The 16,328-nt window shown below is 38.2% G+C and overlaps 1 protein-coding gene across 1 annotated transcript in view; it reads right to left on the bottom strand.

Moving 5' to 3' along the window:
• MROH2B (maestro heat like repeat family member 2B) overlaps positions 1-16,328 on the bottom strand; it is a 73,224-nt gene that overhangs the window by 42,341 nt on the left and 14,555 nt on the right. Inside the window, 10 exon segments of the mRNA XM_003810974.4 lie at positions 1,713-1,829; positions 5,368-5,475; positions 7,343-7,386; positions 7,946-8,087; positions 8,724-8,764; positions 8,903-9,059; positions 10,604-10,717; positions 12,104-12,226; positions 14,400-14,473; positions 15,375-15,488. Coding sequence (XP_003811022.3) covers positions 1,713-1,829; positions 5,368-5,475; positions 7,343-7,386; positions 7,946-8,087; positions 8,724-8,764; positions 8,903-9,059; positions 10,604-10,717; positions 12,104-12,226; positions 14,400-14,473; positions 15,375-15,488 — 1,034 coding nt within the window.

The following is a 16,328-nucleotide window of genomic DNA, read 5'->3' as shown; positions in this document are numbered from 1 at the left end:
AGTGGCATAACCCTGCCAGAGCCATCATGAAAACTCGTAGACTAGACCATTCTTGTAGAGTCTAGATAATAATCGTTCTAGTATGAAGCTAGAATCAGAACTCTGGCCTCACATGATTGAAAGCATTATGCTTAGGAGATTGAAAACCAAGTAGGCTCAGTGGGTTATGAAAGTCACGTGTTAACACTTTATTCATCCAGAGGTCATTTATTAAGCGACTTGGGTATGTAAGACATATTCAAGGACTTAAAGTTAAGTAAAAAAGGTATTTGAGAAGCTCAATTGGACGTCACAATTTTTATTTTTTTTATTTTTTGAGATGGAGTCTCACACTGTCACCCAGGCTGGAGTGCAATGGTGCGATCTCGGCTCACTGCAACCTCCCCTCCTGGGTTCACGCGATTCTCTTGCCTCAGCCTCCCGAGTAGCTGGGATTACAGGTGTACATCACCACACCTGACTAATTTTTTGTATTTTCAGTAGAGACGGGGTTTCACTATATTAGCCAGACTGGTCTCGAACTCCTGACCTCGTGATCTGCCTGCCTCAGCCTCCCAAAGTGCTGGGATTACAGTTGTGAGCCACTGTGCCCGGCCATGATTTATTTTTTAAAGTTTGTGAAACCCTCAGACCTTGAATGAGAGTCTTATATGCTTATATTTAAAATCAACTTACTTTGTTTCCTAACCTATACCAGAGCTAAGATGGAAAAAATGATATTAGAGATGGTGCCAACAGCAATAAATGATAATATCTGACAAGAAAAAGGAAATAATAGTAATATAAAAGCAGTTTCAAAAGTTCAATAAAGTCTAGTGGTTTCTGGCCATTTAATGTGTGAGAAAGAACCCTAAATATCTCATAATTTCTGAGGAGAAAATATAACACACTATACTTTTTTTATACTGGTGGTCTTTATCAGCTTGGGAACTATTTTTTGTTGGTTTATTTGTTTGTTTTAAAAATACACATCTTCAGCGGGGTGCGGTGGCTCACACCTGTAATCCCAGTGCTTTGGAAGGCTGAGGTGGGTGGATCACCTGAGGTCAGGAGTTCGAGACCAGCCTGGCCAACATGGCGAAACCCTATCTACTAAAAATATAAAATTAGCCGGGCATGGTAGCAGACACCTGTAATCCCAGCTACTCGGGAGAATGAGGCAGGAGAATCACTTGAACCTGGGAGGCAGAGTTTGCAGTGAACCAAGATGGTGTCACTGCACTCCACCCCGGGTGACAGAGCGACACTCTGTCTCAACAACAACAACAACAACAACAAAATACACATCTCCTTCCTCCACATTTACATATGCTCTATAGCCACAGGCTATGGTAGGAAGTAGGTAGAGCTTTGCAGAAGCACTTTAGGTTATCTTTACATTCTCTCTAGATTAGTCTATAAGTAACTTTCAGCTTGTAAATTCAATCATTTTGATGCTCACAATCATGCTCTAAGTCAAGCCAAGGTCTGGTTAGGTAAGAATTATTGAAATTCATTTTTCAATATTTTCATAAACTTGGTTAAAAATGAAGTATTGATTTTTAAATAGAAAAGCCTAACTTTTCCGAAAAATTCTGTTAGGCTATTCTGAGTGTATTAATTGATAATTATGATTAAGTAGAACATTATTATAAAAGCTGTCAGAGGTTTTGTGGATAGGATTAGTTGTGTTGTTATCATCATAAGAGGAAATTGAGAGCAAGGGGTCCCACCTGTCTTTGATCCCCCAGTTGGTTGGGAGCAGTCAGAAACTCCTTAATCTGTGAGTTTACAAAGTCTGAATCTTGGCAGCATGCTAAGGTGGTTCCCAAGGCTTTCCAAAGGAATTTCTGGAAAACAAAAGATCAGCAACAGGATTTTAAGGGTTGGAAAGCAAGACTCTGATGAAAAGTGGAAAGAGTTAAAATAATCATCTGAAGGAAAGAAATTGGGGTGACTTAATAACCATGTACCTCAAATATTCTCTCTTCTTGAAAGTGTTTCCTTCCTCCAGGCTCTGCCCTCCATCTGTGCCCTCCTATATTCCTCTCTACCTTGTGTCCTGCCACTAAAATATACTTCACCCTCCATTGTAATTTTTTATTTTCTTGCTTGTCTCCATGCTTAGGATTTGGGTTCATTGTAGCAGAGGGTCTTATTCATTATTTCCACTGTATAGTTCCTGATTGTTAATATGTGCTCAACAAATGCTCATTGAACATGCTCAATAAAAAGAGGGTTTTTTGGTTTGTTTTGTTTTGTTTTTTTAAGATGGGGTCTCGCCCTGTTTGCCCAGGCTGGAGTGCAGTGGTGGGATCTTGGCTCACTGCAACCTCTGCCTCCTGGGTTCAAGAGATTTTCATGCCTCAGCCTCCTGAGTAGCTGGGATTACAGGTGTGTGCCACCACGCCTGGTTAATTTTTGTATTTTTAGTGGAGACAGGGTTTCACCATGTTGGCGAGGCTGATCTCAAACTCCTGGCCTCAAGGGATCTGCCTGCTTCAGCCTCCTGAAGTGCTGGGATTTCAGGTATGAGCCACCATGCCCAACCCATTATTTTGAAGATGGCTTTAATTTGTTTTATAAGGTTCAAATCATTCCTAGCTATATAGTAACAGATTGGCATTTATTTAGAATCCCCATATTGTCACACACAAGAGACAAAACTGGCTAATTGGTGGTCCAGGTCAAGGACTCTGCACAGCTGGCAGGACTTTTCCTAATGAGTGGTCATTACTGACAATAGGAAAATCTGTGGAGCAGGAGGAAAGGAAATTCTAATAGACACAGACCAAGTTAAATTAGTACATTCAGGAGTAATGTGCATATCAATCTGGCTTGAAATGAGAGGGGGGCATAAAGTTAAAAAGAGGTGGAGCAGTTGCTGTTATCTCAACTCCCAGAGTGACAGTGGCCTCAATCAGAGTGAGAATCTGACCAGGTTGCATCACCCCACTTTCACTTATTCAGGCCAAAGTCCCTATAATAAGGAAATTATAGTGGAGAAAACTGTGTACAATACAGAAGTAAATACGAATTGGGGACAAAGCTGCTAAAGTCTATTTAAGCCCACCTTGGGGGAAAGACTGGAAAGAATCTGGGAAAGTCTTGTGCTGCAGGAAAAAATTGATGTCATGAAGGGAAAGTTTGACTTAGGTGTAAAATGTTAGTCTTAGTGCCTCCCAGTCCTGCTGACCTGTTGCTTCTCTGTGGATTTTGGTCCAGTGCATAGTACATCCCTGCTTTAAGGCTTCACATGGAATCCAAGAAATTAGAAGCCTAGCATTGGGAGAAAATGTGGTAGAGTGCAAAAATAGCAACTTTTCTATCCTATTTCTGTCCATGTCTCCTTACTATGGGGTGTTGCAGCTCCTTCAATCAAAAAAGGAGTCTATTTTCCCATTTATGTGAATCTGGGCTGGCTTTTTGACTTGCTTTGGCCAATAGAATGTGGCAAAAATGATAATGGGTCAGTTCTGAGCCTATACCTCAAGAGTCCTTGCATGCTTTGTTGCTATCACCCTGAGAGTTAGCTTGGGCTAGCTTGCTAGAGTATGAGAGAACAAGAAGAACAGAAATCAGCTGTGCTAGTTAAGATGCATCATAGGCAGGGTGCGGTGGCTCACGCCTGTAATCCTAGCACTTTGGCAGGCTGAGGTGGGTGGATCATGAGGTCAGGAGATCGAGACCATCCTGGCTAACATGGTGAAACCCCGTCTCTACTAAAAATACAAAAAAAAAAAAAAATTAGCCGGGTGTGGTGGCATGTGCCTGTAGTCTCAGCTACTCGGGAGGCTGAGGCAGGAGAATCACTTGAACCTGGGAGGCAGAGGTTGCAGTGGTCCGAGATCGTGCCACCGCACTCCAGCCTGGGTGACAGAGCAGGACTCCATCTCAAAAAAAAAAAAAAAAATGCATCATGTACCAGCCAACCTCAAGTATACCTTGTGAGCCTAGTTGAGATTAGATGACTACCCACCTGAGCCCAGCCCAAAGTGTCAAAGTATAAAATTGTGAGCTAAATAGGTGGCTGTTATTTTAAACCACTAGGGGTAGTTTGTGATGCAGCAAAAGTGAATTAGTACATTCTTACTTCACTCTTGTTCGGTGTAAGGCTTGAGAACATCTAGGCAGCTAATTACTGAAATTGCTCTGCCTACCGGTACCACCATTATTCTAGAGTAATCTTGTGGGTCTGGAAGCTGTTGAATAAATAGCATGATATGAGGTGCACAGAGCTAGTTTGTGTTATAAGAAGACGGAGCATTACTCGCCAAATTTTCCTAATGTGTGTTGGCAGGTTTGGTAAACCCATTTGGAGAATCAGTACTCTGCACCAAATTAGAGAGTCGATCGATGAGGAGAATTTTGAAAATTACATATGTGAGTTGAAGATTGATAATGATTACTTTGTGGAAAGAAATACTGAGTACTGGAACTGAGAAACTTAAATATTTTTCCAGGAAAATAAACTTATGAATGGTATTAGCATAATAAAGACCATGATCAAAGCTACTTTTATATGGAGCACACACCCTATGTCAAGCACTTCACCAGGGACTTTATATACTTTATCTCATTGAACCCTCAGAATACTACAACCCTCAGAGGTGGGTATTGTTTCTATTTTATTGATGAGTATGGTGAGAATCCAGAGAGATAAAATAATTTACCTAAGGCCCCACTAGTAGTAATAAGGGGAAACTGGCTTCAAACCCCATTTGGAATGGATGGCTACAAGGTGGAAGCTTAGGTAGGGGCCATTTAGAGACAGAGGGATAGAAGAACCGACTTTAAAAACATGGAAAGGAATAATGTTTGAAAAATACTTTATTGCTCTGATTTGTCCTGTTAACTGACACATGGCTGTGGGTCCTTTAATCATTGTTATCCATAGCCATACCTCTTTGTCACTGGAAATAAAAACCTATTTCTTTGGGCGCCCTTTCCTAGAACTGGCTTTTGAGTACTCTTTTAGCTATAAGCTTTTGTTGAATTGTAGTAGATTCTTTTTGATAGCCAGCCTCACAAGACTGGCATAATGGAAGCCAGGACAGAAGCTGACATTAAGCACTGCTGTTAGCCTTCCAGTATCTATTCTTCTTCCTCCTGTAGAAAGAACCTCTGAATATTAGTTAGGCACACATCTATCTTATCTACCTCTCAGTCTTCCTCGCAGATACCTGTGGCCATATGAGTAAATTTGGGCCAAAAGTGAGGTGCAGAGAAGGTCATATTCAACTTTCAGCTAGTGGCCTTAAAAAGAGGGAACTCTTTTTTTTTAAATGTTCCTCCCACCCTTTGATTGTAATACAGACAAGATGGAGCTAGAGCAGCCATTTTGGATCATAGGTAAAAGCTAAGGTTTCCCCTCGCTGAAAAACCAACCTTCTCAGTGGAGTTATTGTTGTAACTGCCCATTTGCTGTTTGAAATCCTGAGTCAGCTGAATGGTCCAGGCCACATCACTGATCTTCCATAAGGATTCTTTGAGCAACTGTTGTAGGAAGTGGAAGTTAGATGTGAATATGACCGTTTCATGTGCTTTCTTGGCATATTTTTGGTTATTTTATCTTTTAAAAGTTAAAATATATTTTAAATAGTATTATTCCCTTTTCCATAAAATAACTAATTCCTTCGAAACTTTCCTCTTAGTTTATTCTAAAAAACATTTTCTGATATGTTCTGAATTTGCACTGAGAAGAAGATACACAGAATGCGGAAAATCAACTTCCTTTTCTTCCTTTAAATAAATATTGCTAAAAGACCTAAAATATAAACTAATCCAATCTGAAACTTAAAGTTGGCATTTTTCTAGTTTTGGTAGATTTGGAAAAACTCCATTTGTTGATATTAACTTAACTGATTACATACTAAAAAAAAAAATACCCCAAACACGATGGAGATTTTTGGAATCAAGAATTAAATGTCTTAAAGAACAGGCACATTTTGATGTACAGGTACATTTCTGCAAACTTCAACTCTAGTAACTAAAGATTCCTGGTTTTACTGATACCTATGAGACAGGGTCACAATCAGTCCTTTGAACCCATGTCCTTCTTCTTTGAACAATACATAGAAAAGTGTTTTTTTTTTCTTTTGGACAAACACATTGCAATATATATATTATCTCTCCTATATTTTTTCAACTTTAAGCTTAGAAAAGGACACAATGCCAAACAAAACCAATGAAAGGATGTGTATGCCTGTTCTTAACAGGAGCTCATTCATGGGTTCTTTAAAGAAATTAAACAGTTTCGGAAATTTAAGAGAAGAAGACATGTGCAGACAGTTTTGGGAAAAAAAGACCAGAAAATATTCAAAATTGGAAGAGGAGAAGGAACTGTTGTCAAGACTTCCCACTAGAAAAAAACATATTTTTCTCCCTAGTAAAGACAGTTATTTTAAAATGGTAGCAGAAGGAAATCTGGTAGGAATTTTGGGAGAGGGAAGGGAACATAAAAGAACCATAAATATAGGAGGAGAGGTGGATCCTAGAATTGAGGACCAGGAGAGTAGAGCAGTCACTTTCAAATCTTATACTGGATAAGAATCACTGATGGAAACCTTTAAAACATGCCAGTTCTCAGGTACCACCCCCAGAGATTCTGAATCTGGAAGGGAGATAGGAGGCGGAGGGAGTACTGTGGAGAAATCATTGAAAATTGACTCTTCTAAGAAGCCATAGGTAATTCCTAGGTAGATGCCTTATAAACTGAAAACCTTCTATATTAAAAGCTCCCTGTCTGTGGGCTTCATCCCTCCTGCAAGTTTCTGAAGTCACATCTTTGTAAAGCCAATGTCCACTGCCTGTCTGCAATTAACTATTTCTGGGATTTGGTATCACCTGTGGCACTGTTTAGTTGTAAAGCTCCAAGAAGTTTATGGGTGAGAGAGGAAATTCGTTTTTGGAAATGGATAAAATGTGGCCCTTTGTTTTTTGGATATTAGGAAAAAGACATTAAGCCACAAATAGAAGAGGAAATACAGTTGTGTTTAGGGGCATGGAAGTGGAAATTATATTCATCTGCTTTTCATTATGTGGCTGGTAAAAGAATAAAGTTGCAAGAAGTAAAAACTTGAAAATTAGAGAAGATTTAAGAAAGACACAGGAAAAATATTGCTAAGTAAAATCTTCAAAACTGTCTGAAACTGAATCAAGTGGATTTAAGATTGTAGTTCAAATTATGACTATTTAAAGAACATTATCCTTGAGTGATCACTTCTAACATTCTAATTCTTTTCCAAAGAAAAGAAAACGTTGTTTATTATCCTCAGAAATCTAGTTCCTTTAATTTAGGATGGGTAACTTCAGCTGATTTTATCATGCCATTATTAAAAATTATTCTAGAAGCCAGCCTTACCTGAAGCAGCATGGTTTCCCATAGAACGGTACTGATGTTCTTTCCTAGAAACAAAAATTGATGTAATAATCGCAAAAAAACAAAACCACCCCAAGACTCAAATTCTCCCCTCCAGGCCTCCAGTGATACTGGAGTTCTATTTTAAGCTTTCTTTTTGCTCATAATGCTTATTTGAGATCAAATTTACTACACTGGCAACTTTAAAGTGCTAGGTAGAGAGAAGGTCTTCAATCTATCATAAAAATCTAGGCTTTTTGCTAATTTTGATGACTACTGAAATGACCATATTTTGATATTCTAACATGATTAATAACTTTTTAGAACAATGCTAAAATAGAATTTCTCTAGATACAAGAAAAAGACGAGAGCAAAAGTAAAAATTCCTGCTAAGAATGTTACCTACTAGGTCTTCTTGTAGTATGAATATTGGCAAGAAACAGAACATAAGGAGTCAAGAAGAAAAAAATAGCTATCTACCTTGCATATCAAGTTCATCATTTTTATTGCCTAAAATGAGCATTAATGGCTTTACACAGAGAAACGGTGCATTATTTCTTTATGTTCTTGCCCCCTGGGTAAAGACCTGGCCCCACTCCCTTGTACCTTCCAGAGGCTGCAGAAGCTCAGGTAAACGTGTTTTCCATAGGTCTACCAATTTTGGGTGAATTATCTCAGGCAGTATCTTCAAAAGCCCTATTGCACCAGCCCCACGTAACTCCCCTAAACTGGCAGGCATAGATATTACCTGAAGGATAGAAGAGAAAGAGCTCATCAATTTCAGGGGCGTTTAAAAGCCCCACTTATTTTTCCCTTTTTACCATTGTTCCAATTCCTTTGATTTCTGCATTGGATAATCTTTTAACAAATCATCACAGTCTATTCTTATTTATTCTAGAATGAAGCTAATACTTAGATAGCCCTTCTCCCATTTCTTTTTCCCTGAGGATGAAGGTGAAAAAAATACATGGAAAGCACCAACCAAAAATAAGTGGAAAGAATTAACACTTAGATATATCAATTAATTAAATAAAGGCATGAGGAAATAGTGCTTGAGTAAATCATCCATATGGGGCCAAAGAGAGAGATGGGAAATCCAAATAACAGATGTGGAATTTGTTTAATGGTACTTATGAATGAGATTCAATATATGCTTACTTTAAAATTATAAGTAAAGTTCAACAAGTATTTCAGAGTGGGAAGGTAATCATGTCAATAATAAATATTCATGAATGTCACTAGTATAGCAGAAAATTTATTATGCCTTTTTAGTGTTTCTTTTTGTTTGGAGTATCTATGTAATTTATATTAGCACTTATTTGGGAACTGAACTATCCTTATCAGCTTAAATTTGTTCTACTTTGATTCTTAGTAACTCACTCACCAGAAGTCTGGCCAGTAGCTGCTGTGGTGAAGGAAGTTTCACTAGAAAGAGAAAGCAATTTTCATCATCACTGCAGGGGTTAGAGATTGGGGTTGGGTTTAAGGTCAAAGCACTGTAGCCTTCCTGGAAATGGATCCCTCATAATAGAAAAGCTTTTCTGTGTTTATGAATGTACAGACCAGCTCCCGTAGAGATGACAAGTGCTGTCGACTCCTTGGCACTGTGCTTCTTCTTCTCCTCTGCCATAATCAGAATTCTGATGATACTAAACAGGGGCTCCAGAGCTTCTGTGTATTCTGCAGGTACCACAAAAGTCAGGATCCTTGGCCATAGCACCTGTGGAAAACAGGGCATGATGCAAGGATTGCTTATTCTTTTCCATTATTTCTCCCTGGTCCTCACTGCATGTTTTTCTCTGATTTAGAAGCTTTTCTCCTGTTATTATTTTGCTTTTTGGGCCAAGTCAAGATGAGATCATTAAATGAAGCCTCTGCACAGCACATTGATTTTCAGGTGTTAGCTGTAGTGAGTGTTGGTCAGTATTTCTCCATGGGGACGTTGCTGGAATGTGGGGCAGGACAATTCTTTGTTGTGAGGGACTGCTCGAGACACTAGGGGAATGCTAGCATCCCTGAGCCCCACTTACCAAGTGCCAATATTCCTCTTGTCAATGTGACAACCAAAAATCCCCCAAGTACTTCCCAAAATTCCAGGATTGGAGTGTGACTTCCCCAGTTGAGAAGCTTGGGAGAGGATAGTGAATGGGCTGCTGCCGTCCTCTGTGCTTCAGGCTCTGACCTGCCTGCTCTGGAAGTCTGAAACATTGTGGTTTCTTTAGTATGTTTTATGTCCCTTAGAAAACTCTCTTGTCCTAATGGAAACCTTGGTGTCAACTTGTACTCTTCTCTCTTCTTTGTCATCTATATTTAATCACCAGACTCAGTCCTTTTTTCATTGTAAGATGTCTCCTGCCCTTTCATGTCTCATTTCTATTGCAATGACATTGCTGTAATTCCTACAAGTTGCATCTGATCTCCTATACAGTCTCTTTGCTCTTAGTCTACTCATGTGTGAATCTACTGATTCCCTACAATTATCATTTTAAATGTTTAGCTCTTGCTTAAAATTTTCATTGGTTTATCAACCATAAGGTAAAAGTTTGGCATTCCAGGCCCTTTAGGGTTGGACCCTAGATTATTTTTTTCATCATTCACTTCTATATCAGAAGGTCTTAAACTTTAGTATGTATCAGAAATATTGGAACTTAGTTGATTGTAGACTTTTGGTCTCTATGTCCAGTTTTGCTGATTCAGTAGGTCTGGTATGTGACCTGGAAATCTGCATTTTAAGTAAATATCCCAGCTAACTCAGGAACCACATATCATCCTAGATGAAGCCTCTGATCTACCACTTAAATGGTGTGGTCAGTTGGTTGTCTTCTGGCTGTGCTATGTACTTCCGGGCACTACAGATTCCAAGGCTCTTCCCCTTGAGTTTCAAATGATCAGGTCTCCAGTGAGGCCTGAGAATGGCTGCTTTTAACACATTCCCAGGTGGAAAAGGGTAAGTTTGGCATTGGTTGCTTTAAAACCACTACTTAATATTACTGTATGCATTAGAGGAAGAAGAGAAATAGTATATTAATATAATATATATAAATTGTCATGAACTGTCCAGATGTAAGATACTTTATGTTAATTCAACATCTGTTTTTGAAGAACCACTATGTGTTGGACACAGCGTTGCAATATACTTCCTCTAGTCAGAGCATCAGGAAGCTGATGACAAATGGAGAACAAACTCATGTCTTTATTCTTACACAGGCTGGGCTTTAAGAAGGTGATCAAAGTAACTGTAAGTGGTGACAAAAGACCCCTTACCTGAGGCATTCCAATGACCAGTGGGTCCAGGGTTTTTAAGACCTCAAGGCTTGTTTCTCGGACAGATTCCTCTTCCTTTTCATTCTCATGAAAGTTAGTTTTCACTGGTTTCTCCTTTAAGAAAGATCAAACAGGTGACTTGTTAATGACTCCTAAGGTTGGTCCCCTCTGACTTTCCTTGGGTGTGTTCTTAGACTCTGGAGTAGAGGATGTAGTCACTCAACTTAAGGGGCTCATGGAACCTAGATATCTTGGCCTTCAACATCTAATCCCTGTTTGAAAGGGCCCCTTGGAGGAATTAGTTGGAAAACACAACGCTTGCTAAAAGAGAGAAACAGAAATTGTGAGGCTCCTTCAACTGCAGATATCCCCTCTCTTTCTCAGGCCTTTGCCATTTTCTTCAGGGCAAAATTTTCAACGCATGCTTCTTTGTGGAGTGAACTGTTATTTCAGTTGTGACTAATTTGCTAAAATCACAGAGATCATAAGCATGTATTTTTCAGCCTATTTATCAAAAGAAAGCTGACCTCAATTGTGTGATCTGAGTGTTTGTGTTTTCCCAAAATTCATATGTTGAAATCTGAACGCCCAAGGTGACGGTATTAGTAGGTGTGGTCTTTGGAAGGTGATTAGGTCATAAGAGAAAGTCCCTAGTGTTTGGAATTCATGCCCTCATGAAGGAGACCCTGGAGAGCTAGCTAGTCCCTTCCACTACGTAAGAACACAGTGAGAAAGCACCATCTGTTAGGAAGCAGGCACTCATTAGACAATCTTGGACTTCCCCGCATCTTGAACTGTGAGAAATAAATATTTTTTTGTTTATAAAACATCATTTTATGCTATTTTCCTTTCTATATGGTGTTTTTAAAGGATTTTAAAAGCATGCTCCATCAGCATACAGCTTTTTCTCATTCATATAACAGATACATTTCTGTTTGTGTACAGCAAAGGGTTAGAACCCTAATAAACTTATTTATGATTTCAGAAGTGTGCTATTTTAGAAATGCACTTCATAGAACTTACTTCACTGTTCCATGGTATTTTGCTATAGCAGCCTGAATGAACTAAGACACCGTTGCAGCAAGAATTGATATCTCTATTGCTTTCTCGGAAGCAATCCAGTCTCTGTGCCCCTCTCCAGACAACCCCAATCCAAGCTTTTGGTGGCTGGGTTAACTTAGGGAAAACTGATTTAACCTATCTTGTGTTTATTATAAGTTAGAGGTGATTTTAGCAAAAAAAAAAAAGAAAAAAAAAAAGAACTGAGAAAACTAGAGGCTGTAAAAATTATCAATAAAAGTGATAAGATTAAAATATTACTTCAAAATCAGTTATTTAATTGAATTCCAGTTATTTTTAATTTTTTTTAAAATTTATTTATTTATTTTTTACTCTACTCCTGTGACAGATTAAGGACCCTAATCATTTTTTAAAAAGAAACATAGTTGAGCGAACTGTACTTTTTATAGTGCATCACTCAAAACTGTAGCCTCTGCATACCAGATTCCTGTTCAACGTTGCAAACTGGGAGAAGACATAATCAATCAATGGCCATCCTTCCCGAGCTTCAATATAGGACTTTTCACACATGGTTTGGATGAGGAGAAGAACGGAATTTCTTACCTAGGGTAAGAACAATGCAATAGCAACATTTTACTATGTTTTGCAGAAGGGAAATTTACCTTATTTTATTCTATAATCTTAAGGATAATTAAGTGGGAACATTTTTGAAAAAGGAACATAAATTGAATAGTGTTAATACAGGTTGAATAATCCTTATCCAAAATGCTTGGGATCAGAAATGTTCAAATTTTGGATTTTTTTCAGATTTTGAAATGTTTGCATTAAACTTACTGGTTGAGCATTCCTAATCTGAAAATCCAAATTCTGAAATGCTATAATGAGCATTTTCTTTGAGCATGACCTTTGAGTGTCATGTTGGTGCTCAAAAAGTTTTGCATTTTGAAGCATTTCAGACTTCCTTTGGATTAGGGATGCTCAACCTGTATAAGTAGAGGGAGAAGAAAGTGAGTGATAGGTTATGAAAGAGTCACCAGAAATGCTCTCTTTAGCCAAAATCTTTCTCCTTGGCTCTCAAAGACATATTGTCTATCACCATAGATTATGAATTGTTGGGTAACTTTGGGCTAAAACACTGCTTCGCTTTTAAAATACTCAATGAAAGATAACAGACAACTGTTTATTCACAATTTCAAAGTCCAAACAACTATGAAAACTGGATTTTTGTTTCTTAAATTTAGTGCCAACTCATTTGGTGGCAAAACCCAAACTGAACGGTTTTAAAGCTATTTGTAATCTTATTCTATGCTGTGTGGATATGCATTAATTTTCTTGCAGAAATATTCATGGATTTCCATTATGGGTTTCTATCAGAGTAATGTTTTTCTAAAAGCTGAAAAATTGTCAATTCTGAAATATATCTGGCCCTAGAAATTAGAGGGAAGTTTTATGAACTTGCGTTATAGTATATATAATAATTTGGTTTTAATTTGTTTATTGTGTTGCTTCTCTGGAGAGTAGAAACATGAGAACCAATCCCTTAGTGAACAGGTCTTTGAAAAGAGAGCGGGAAGAAAAAACCCATTTTGAACAGGGAAGCAGTTATATGGTGGGCAAAACAATTAGCATAAAGACTCTGAGTAGTCTACCTAGAGAAGAGGTACACTTTTTCTCTATTTTTGCCTTGGGAGTTGGCCTTCCTCAAAGATCTATGCTCTTTATGCTATCCTAAACTCTTCTCGTAATTCTTGTTTTGTCTTTTGTCAGTTACTAGGCCAGGTTTTTTTGTATAATCACTCTATTGCTTTTTATTGCAAAGCTTTTACTATTTTAAATGTAGTCACTGGCAGTCAAAGCTTCTTAAAAGAATTTATTCCTCCTAATTGGCTTCTGTCTAGCATTTTATTCCAAACAAAATGTGGTATTCTTACAAAAATATAATATTTGATAATGTTTCTTGCTTTCCCAGTATAAGTTCTATAACTTCTAACATAGAACACGTTTTTTTTAAAGAGAGAGTCTTACTCTGTTGCCCAGGCTGGAGTGCAGTGGTGCAGTCTGGGCTCACTGCAACCTCCACCTCCCGGGCTCAAGTGATTCTTGTGCCTCAGCCTCATGAGTAGCTGGGATTACAGGTGTGAGCCAGCACACTTGGCTAATTTTTGTATTTTTAGTAGAGATGGGGTTTCACCATGTTGACCAGGCTGGTCTCGAAATCCTGACCTCAAATGATCCACCTACCTCGGCCTCCCAAAGTGTTGGGACTACAGGCGTGAGCCACTGCACCTTAGAACACTTTAATCAAATAATCAGGAATATTGAGCAATCCGCTATGTGCATGACTTGCTCTAGGTAGAGTCTGGTTGGAAAGTAGGATGTCTATGCTAAGACCAAGGTTTAGGGATTAATATTTCCTGGATGAAGATACATTATCTTTATAATTAACAAGTAATTTTTAAACTATTTGAAGTGCATTGGCATAGTGAGATACAGTCTCTTTGCTCTTATTCTACTCATGTGTTAATCCACTGATTTCCTGCAATTATTTTAAATAAGCAAAAATCTGCTTTTCACTGAGACGTCCTTTAGCTGTGTGTACTTTAGGCCTCTACCTTGATGAAGTTTATCTCTTTGGAAAAGATGGAGTTCTTTTAAAAATGGAATTGACCACAGAGTTCTTTATAAAATAGTCTCATAAGTAGATCCTTAAAGAATCAAAATAATTTCATTCATTCTTAAAGCTACCATCGACAAGAGTTTCTATTAATTCTCTTACTTTTGTACTGAGATCACCCATGACGATTTTGACTGTTCTTTCTATTGAAATGATGTGATCCCTCAACCTGGGCTCTGAAAGACAGAGGGAGAAATTGAGAGGCCTGACTCAATAGAAGTACAGTATGTTCTAGGATTGATGAAAAGCTATTAGAATTATGGCACATAATTGTGAAATCTCTTGTTTTTAACAACCTATTTGTTTTTCAATGCCCTCCCATCCTCTTTGTTTCGAAATCTTTAATGATGTCCAATGCTTTCTTTGCTTCTTATTACATTTGTTTCATTTTGTTTAAAATGTTAGGTTCCATAGTGGTTTCAATATATCATTCCTGGTGGATCAGATCTAAATATTGTGAGACTGCTTCATATTCATCTGCTGATTCTTCAGTAAATCAAAGTGCTAACTGAATGTTAAAAAACTATACCATACTATGCAAAAATGAATTTTTGTATTTTAGCAAGTCTAAGATATCACCAATTTTATCATGCACCATTATTTCATATTGCACCAAAAAATAGTGGCTAATTATAATTAAAGATTCATTCAATTGTAAGATGCATTCAGTGTTATGAAAATATGTACTTTCTGGAATAAAATATGGCAATTCATTAAATTCTGCTTTTTTGTAAACGTATCAATCTCTAGAGAATTGTGCACTCCCTCCCACCCACCCCTTGATATTGGACCATTTAATCAACCTACAAGAGCTTCTAAATTCGAACTTTAATTCTCAAAAATTCTACCCATTCTTCTCAACTGGGTGCATCCATAAATGTTACGAAAGAAGAGAAGTAACTAAAGATGCCTGTTGAAAGGAATTGTAGATTGTGGAAGATTAAGAAGACAGAATTTCATTTGCACGTGATGTTATATAAGCATCCAAAAGATGTAGGATAGGATTAGAGAGTGCATAGGCTTCAGTCTGCCTCTTGGCATGAAATAAACCATGTTGGCTTCAACCCTCTTGCTTACCATCAGCATTGACAGCCAATCTTAACAAAGTCAAGATTCCCACTCGAATGGCTTCATTATTACTTCTTACTTGTTCATCAAAAAATTCCATCAGCTCTCCAGGATTGGAATGGGCTGCAGGTTCAAGAAACACTAGAGCTGTAAGAACTCATTTTCATCCTAGGTAAAATACTTGTGAATGGGAGGAGGGAAATTCACCATGAAGATTATCCAAGGCACTCTTCAGTTGGTAATTTGATTTTATTACGTCCATGCTTCTTCAGTATCACAGAATTAATTGAGCAGTTTGGTTCATAAGAGAGCTTGCTGTGCCTAGGCCACTTCTGTTCATATCTGTGAATGTGGCCTTATTTAAAAATGAGGGTCTTTGCAGATATAACGAAGTTAAGAAGGTTATTAGAGTGGGCCTGAATTTAATATGACTGGTGTCCTTACAGGAAAAGGAGAAGAGACATGGGGCACAGTGAGAACACCATGTGAAGATGGAGGAAGAGATGGCAGTGATGCTTCCTCTGCTGTGAGAGCTGCAGTTGTTGAAGCAAGGAGGGGTGAAAAAAGGCCTGGTTGGAGGACAGTGGTTTATTCTAGAAAGCATCAGGGGTAAGGTGAATTAGTTAGCTAGGCAGGGGTCGGGGAGAAGAAGAAAGTATAGAGACAAAGGGGCCAGTCAGGAGAGAAGTAGAAAGGTATGCATACACATGACAGAAAGATATGCAAGGAGGTAGAAGTGATGTAGTATTTGGGGGAGTGCAGAGGTGCAGGAGGTATTGGATTGCTGCTGTCCCTCCTCCTCAGGGACTGTATGGGATAGAGTGAAGGACAGAGAGAGAGAGACGGAGTGACTGATGGTTAAAGAGGTGTAGACACTAAGAGATGACCAGGAAGAGAAAAGGGTGACTTTGGTTTGACACAGACTCAAATAATCTCAAATACCAAAAAAAAAAAAAAAAAAAA

Source organism: Pan paniscus, chromosome 4 (assembly GCF_029289425.2).
Source record: "Pan paniscus chromosome 4, NHGRI_mPanPan1-v2.0_pri, whole genome shotgun sequence".
Classification (NCBI taxonomy): Eukaryota; Metazoa; Chordata; class Mammalia; order Primates; family Hominidae; genus Pan; species Pan paniscus.
This window is presented reverse-complemented; position numbering and strand designations above follow the sequence as displayed.